Source organism: Octopus bimaculoides, chromosome 14 (genome assembly GCF_001194135.2).
Source record: "Octopus bimaculoides isolate UCB-OBI-ISO-001 chromosome 14, ASM119413v2, whole genome shotgun sequence".
In the NCBI taxonomy this organism is placed as follows: Eukaryota; Metazoa; Mollusca; class Cephalopoda; order Octopoda; family Octopodidae; genus Octopus; species Octopus bimaculoides.
The window spans coordinates 1,901,602-1,908,718 of NC_068994.1; the positions used below are offsets into that span (position 1 = coordinate 1,901,602).

Genomic DNA, 7,117 nt, shown 5'->3' on the forward strand with positions numbered 1-7,117 from the left:
CTGAGTTCCTTTCGAGTGTTGGGCCTCATGGAGACAAAGTGGTTGAGTTCCTTTCGAGTGTTGGGCCTCATGGAGACAAAGTGGTTGAGTTCCTTTCGAGTGTTGGGCCTCATGATGGCAATGACTGAGGCCTTTGGCATTATGTCCTGCTTGAGAAGACGACCCATCAAGTCAAGCAAAATCGCAGTGGTAGCAACTATGGTGTCACACAAATGGCACCAATGCTGGTGCCATGTAAAAGCACCCATTACACTCTCAATGGTTGGCATTAGGAAGGGTATCCAGCTGTAGAAACCATGCCAAAACAGACTGGGGTCTGGTGCAGCCTTCCAGCTTACCAGCTCCAGTCAAACCGTCTGATCCATGCCAGCATGGACAATGGATGTGTGTGTGTGTGTGTGTGTATATAGGCACAGGCATGACTGTCTGGTAAGAAACTTGCTTTCCAACATCATGGTTCTGGGTTCAGTCCTACTGCATGGTGCCTTGGGCAAGTGATTTTATTTACTATAGCTTCAGGCTGACCAAAGCCTTGTGAGTAAGTTTGGTAGACAGAACCTGGAAGACACCCATCTTATATATATATATGTGTGTATGTGGTGGTGGGAGTATGTGTGTATATTTATGTGTGTGTGTGTGTCTTTGTGTTTGTGTTTATCCTCCATCACTACTTAACAACCAGTGTTGGTTTATTTATGTCCCTGTGACCTATCAATTCAGCAAAAGTAACCAATAGAAGAAGAGCCAGGCTTAAAAGGAATAAGTGCTGGGGTCAATTTATTCAATTAAAATTCTTCAAGGCAGAATAAGAGAATCAGTGTGAAACAATGAAACAAGGGGATGTACCTTTAGAATTACTGATACAGGCATTCACTGGGGTTCCACACAGTTTTCTTCTACTTAATTTCGTGGACAAGAACCAGAGGCTGTAGAGAAACAGGCTTTCCATGAAGTGCCAGGCAGTGGATATGAACCCTTCACCTCAGCAGGCTTGCAACAAAGTCTCTTGAACCACGTTTGTGTGTGTGTGTGTGTGTGTATCCATAGACATAGAGAGAGTAGGCGGGTGAGGGGTGGGGTGAGGTGGAGAATGAGTGGCAAGCATCCAGACAGAAGAGAGGAGGAGTGTCAACAACAACAACAATGCCAATGACGACGATGACAACAACAACAATAGGACGAAGTATTTATAGATATAAGTCTTGTTTATTTCTATCCTTGAGATGATTCACCAAAGAAGCTGTGAAGTATATATACATAATGCGTGTATATATAATGTATGCATATGTATGTATACACGTGTGTGTGTGTGTGTGTGTGTATTAGAATATTGGCACAATTGGATATCACATGGTTTTGTGATGGTAATAATGGTGGTGGTGGTGGTGTAAAAAACAGAGCCAGACGGTTTCTCAAATATCACCACCTTACCAAAGATACATTATACAACGTAGTCTGTGGTACACTAAGCCCAGTCAGCAAAAGATGAGTTGGGCATGGCTGGAATGTCTATGACCATAAGCCTGCATAATCCAGGCTGGCCACGACCACTAAACAACACCAGTGTGTGATATCTAAGATATCAACTATATCTCCCCTACCTTGCCATATATCACATCTGTTGGATACACCATCCCCCATCACACTAGTTCACCCCCACACCATCACTGTGGGATATCCACCACCACCAACACCACAAGGCCATGTGATATCCAGTTGTTGTGCCAATATTCTATATATATACACCACAGATATTTCACTGAATCATCCCCACAATAGAAATAAACATAATTGTATCTATAAATATCTTGTCCTGTTGTTGTTGTTGACACTGTTGCTCCACCTCTGCTTCTGCCACCACTCTTTTTTCTGTCTGGACAGTTGCCACTCATTTGCCACCTCATCCCATCACCCGTCCGACCCTCCACTCTCACCCCACCTATCCACCCCCCACTCTACACTCTTACCAACACTCCAATGTTTCCAGAGTGTGGCTACTTTTCAACAAACTTCCATATTTAGACGTGTATGTGTGTGAGAAAAACAGACACAATGTGTCTGTATGTGTTTATGTATGAGCTGGTCTTTTATGTGTGTGTGTGTGTGTGTATCTGTATGTACGTATTTGTATAAGAGAAGAGCTATACATGTGTACATATAGATGTATGTGTGCAATGCATATATACACACACACATGCACACACATACATCATACATATACAAACATATATATATATATATATGTATACACACATATATGTTATATATATAATGTATAGATGCATATGTATCTATGTGTGTGCACATGTCCCCTTGCCTCTCTCTATATATATAGAGAGAGAGAGAAAGAGAGAGAGAGGAGAGGGAGAAGCGAGAGAGGAGAGATATAGATAGATAGACAGACAAACAGACAGACAGACAGACAGATAGATAATATGTGCAATTTAAATTCAAATACTAATTAATAAACAAATTTGTTGGAACCTTTTTTTTACCTTTCAGAACAAAAAAAAGCAAATGAATTTTCACTTTAATATTACTTTCAAATTTTACAACCCTACATCAAAAATCAAAATCTAATCTGAATAAATGTCTCTCACTCATTAACCATTATTCTTGAATAACTCAACCTTAACTTATTATCAACACTTTTTTTTCTCAGTTTTCCCCTAATAATATCCTTTAGAAATGTAAAGGATATGGTTTTCATATGAAAGGCCTTTGTTCCATAATTTCATAAACTGTTGAAATAATATCTATAACCATAAATATATCATTCTCACGCCACCCAAACACACCACGAGTATCACTTTCTCCACATATATAGAGTCATTAATTCATCATCTTTTCTCCCATTAGCTATGTTTATTGAACACAGCCTGAATTATGATATCTCTATTAGATCCTCATTATTATGTTTAATTGATAATTCCACCCTACCTATTCCACCATCCTTCCCCACTTCCACTAACCCTCATCATCATCATCAAATGTCCGTTTTCCATGCTGGCATGGGTTGCACAGTTTGGTAGGATCCAGCAGGCCACAAGACGGCATCCAAGAAGCTCCAATGTCTGCTTTTGCCATGCTTTCTACAGCTGGATGCCCTTCCTAACACCAACCACTTTACAAAGTGTTCTGGGTGTGTTTTATGTGGCGCCAGCACCTGAGGGGCTGCCAAGTTGCTTGCAAGATAAAGAACAATGAAAGGGAAAAGCTCCCTTGACTAAGTGGCAGTGGTGGTGGTGGGGATTTGTGAGTTGGGGGAGGTGGCTTTATGCCAAGTGTTGGGAGTGTAGAGGATATATAAACATAATGGTAATCAATATGGCTATATTTATATCAGGTTGAAGATGGGGAAGTGTAACTTACCAGCAGAACTGATTGAGGTCTTTTGTCAATGGTTGATGTGGTCCATTCACTTTGTGACTCATATTGAGGATAAAATTCGGCTTTAGTTTCTATCAACTGAGTATTCCTGGCCATCATATCATTGGAACTCCTGTTTAGTGTGTCTGATTTCTTCGTAACGCATGTATAATGGCTTTTTTCTCGGTCGGAGTTGATTTCCGTGATATACTGGTTGTTTCGGTTATTGTTACATCTGACCACACACAGAGTTATGGACACTACGATCGCCACCGACACTATCACAGCAGATGTGACAATAACAATGACCCAAGTTAAGTTGATCATTTTATCAGACTTTAACTGGACGGTGGACAGTGCTGGAGATGTCTTGTTACTAACGGTCAGTGTCAAAGAGACAGTTGTAGTGGCTGACAGAACAGGAGTACCACTGTCTTTTACGGCAAACTCCAGTTGATAGGATCCAGCATCATTTTGGTAAACTGTCCGAGAGAATGCAAACACTCCTGTGTAAGGGTTAATCTCAAATAATAGTTTATCATTTCCACTGAGGATGCTGTATCTGAGGAAAGCATTTAAATGGCTGTCTCTGTCGGAAGCCCTCAGAACTGCAATTTCATTCTTACTCTGGGGATGATAATGGACATCAAGTGTGAAAGGGTTCACACCTGGGAAGGTAAAGTAAGGAGCATTGTCATTTTTGTCTAAAACCTCCACCACCACATTGGCAGTGTTGTTCAATGGTGGAATTCCATTGTCTTTGACAAACACTTGGAACTTATATTGCTCCTGTTTTTCTCTGTCTAAGGAACTGGTTGTAGAAATAAAGCCATAACTTGTGATACGGAATGGTAGGGTCACTTTATTGTTACTCAACAAATGATAGGAGAGTTGTCCAGAAAGGTCTTGGTCTGGGTCAGTGGCATTGATGTAACCAATTGGGAAATTAGTTTTACCATTTTCATAAGTGAGGAATTTAAATACTTCTTTCATAAACTGTGGTTGAACATCATTGACATCCATCACTTGAATGAAGAATTTTCTCTCTGTTTTCATTGAGGGAGATCCTTTATCTTCACATGAAATACTGATGTCATAGTGGTCCCTAGTTTCTCTGTCCACAAATTTCTTTAATGTAATTTTATATTCTTTTGATCCTAAATCTAAAAGAAGGAATTTATCATGGTGTAGGCTACATTCCACCTCACCGTTCTGTCCAACATCATTGTCAATAACACTGACATAAGCTATGAAACTGCCGACTTTGATTCCTTCAGAAATGGCTGCTGTGTTCTCTCTCAGCTCAGTGACAAAATTTATGTCTATCTTAGGAACATTATTTTGTTGGTTTATTACATTTATTAAAACCATTGCTGTGGAACTTGAGGAAGGATTGCCCCCATCTTTAGCTTCAACAAACAACTTGTATGTCTGTTTTTGTTCGGAATTTAATGTTTTCTGTGTGAAAATTTCACCAGTCACTTCGTTCAGTTTAAAATAAGATTTGGCAATATCAGAGGTCGCAGAACTAATGTGATATGTGACTTTACCATTTTCACCTAAATCTAAATCACTAGCAGACAGAACAGTGATTGGTAAGAATCTTCCATGTGTACTTCTGATAGAAACATTGTAAATATTCTGTGTAAATACTGGAGCATTATCGTTTTCATCTGTCACAGTTATTTCAATATTCAGCACCCCTTGTTTTGGAGGAGATCCCCCATCACTCGCAATAATCTGAAGACTGTAACTGTCTTTCTCTTCTCTGTCCAATTTCTCATTAAGTATTATAGCTAGTTTAGAACTCCCAGTGATTATTTTCTTCACAGATAACTTGAATGTCTCTCTAAATCTCCGTGTTAATTGGTAAGAAATCTTAGAATTCAAGTTGCCTACATCTTTGTCAACAGCATTAGGAATTGCCATTTTCAACCCAATTCCATCTCTCTCTGAAAACTTTAACATTACAGATTTCACAGCAAATTTTGGTTTATGATCATTCACATCTTCTATAATTACTTTAATTTTCAGAATTTTTAAAAATGCTTCACCTTTGTGGACAGCAATTTTGATCGTTTTAAAACATTCAACATTATATTTGCACAGAGATTCTGCATCAAGTCTCTGTGTTGTGTAGAGCTCCCCTCTTTTAGAAACATTGAATAGCTGTGAAACCCCTGCCTGCTTTTGCTGCAGCTGATTGAATGTAATAAGATTGGTATGTTGAGACAACATACCATCGAGGAAATGAGATTCAGCTGCCACATCTCCGACGTATGTTCCAATATTCTTCTCCTCTTGTACACGGAATGTGATATCTATTGCAAAAGAAATGTCCAGGGAAGATAACAGCAAGCTCACAAGAGCCAACATGGTCCCAGCAGAGCTGGTGCACATCTCACACTTGTATTTTCAATCATCAAAGGTTTCTGGAATAAAGAAAGAAAATGGTATGAACAATGTTTTGAATGGTGTGTCACACACACACACACACACACACACACACACACACACACACACACACACACACACACACACACACACACACACACACACACACACACACAATGAACTGTGTTTTCTTATAACATTGATTTATTTGCATTTATCAAAGGGTCTTGAGGTTTGGTATCTCAAAGAATATTGACTTTAAAATCAGATGATGATGATGAAGATACTTCATTGCAAGATAACCATAAATTTCATGCACAATAACAGGTGAGGTTTGAAACTGTATCAGGTAAAACTGCCCTGCTTAATGAACTAATGCAGAGAGGGATTGAACCGTGTATCAGCATATACAGGTAAAATAGATTATAGATTACATGTCTATATAGAACAGGTTTCCTAAGATGATATCTAGGAAGGAGCAATGTCCGTGACCTTTACAGACCCTCCAAAACCAGTGAGGTTAATGTTGTGAAGGAAAGATATGATGATTCCAGAGGGAGGATGTTTGGGTGAGAAATGATTGGGTATGATGGTTGAAGCAGGGCTGGGGTTGTTGAACAGAGCAAGATTGACAAGAAGGGGTGAGATGAGCAGGTCAGAGACTCACACACGGAGTGGATGGACGAGAGCATGCGACTCTGAGGAAGGAAGTTTAATGCCATCAGCATGTTGTTGTTTTGAGATTTGGTGGCCTTCATTCTTTTGCAAACATTGAAGCCAGTTCTTTTACTACCCATGTCCACACTGGACATCATGCACATCAATTCCTACCGATTCTTCAAAAGTCTGCAAAGCACAAGAGTTATTTTCTGCTCTTATGATGAATGTATAACTGAAATGAAAATTACATGTACACACACACACACACACACACACAGATAGAGAGATAGAAATAGATGATAGATATGCATGCATGTATGTATGAATGAATGTATGTATACATATATATGTTTCTAGCTATTTATCCTTTTATATATGTATGTGTATGTTTATATGTAGAATACATACATATACATGTGTAATATGATGGAAATACATAATATATGCATGTGTGATTATGTCTGTGTGTATATATGTATACATATGTATGGATATATTCACAAGCAAGCACACACACACACACACACACACACACACACACATACATGGATGCAAGACAATGCCATACAATTTTCGGAAGTGATTCAAAAGCCCCAACTCTGGCCAGTTTTGCAGAACAAAAAGTGACATTCATGAGATAGCATCAGACTAAAAATATAGCGCTGTGTGTTCCATGTTTCACAACCACCATAAA

General features: G+C 39.1%; 2 protein-coding genes across 3 annotated transcripts in view; both read right to left on the bottom strand.

Annotated features, from left to right (window-relative positions):
* LOC106875822 (protocadherin gamma-A9) overlaps positions 1-5,769 on the bottom strand; it is a 29,678-nt gene extending 23,909 nt beyond the window's left edge. The window contains exon 1 of one of the 2 annotated variants that reach the window (XM_014924106.2): positions 3,373-5,769. In XM_014924106.2, the coding sequence (XP_014779592.1) occupies positions 3,373-5,769 (2,397 nt within the window). The remainder of the gene's footprint in view (positions 1-3,372) is intronic. The other variant, XM_014924107.2, reaches the window with a different exon arrangement.
* LOC106873952 (protocadherin-18) overlaps positions 5,688-7,117 on the bottom strand; it is a 139,806-nt gene continuing 138,376 nt past the window's right edge. Inside the window, exon 3 of the mRNA XM_052972930.1 lies at positions 5,688-5,801. Within this exon, the coding sequence (XP_052828890.1) occupies positions 5,730-5,801 (72 nt within the window). The 3' untranslated portion in view covers positions 5,688-5,729. The remainder of the gene's footprint in view (positions 5,802-7,117) is intronic.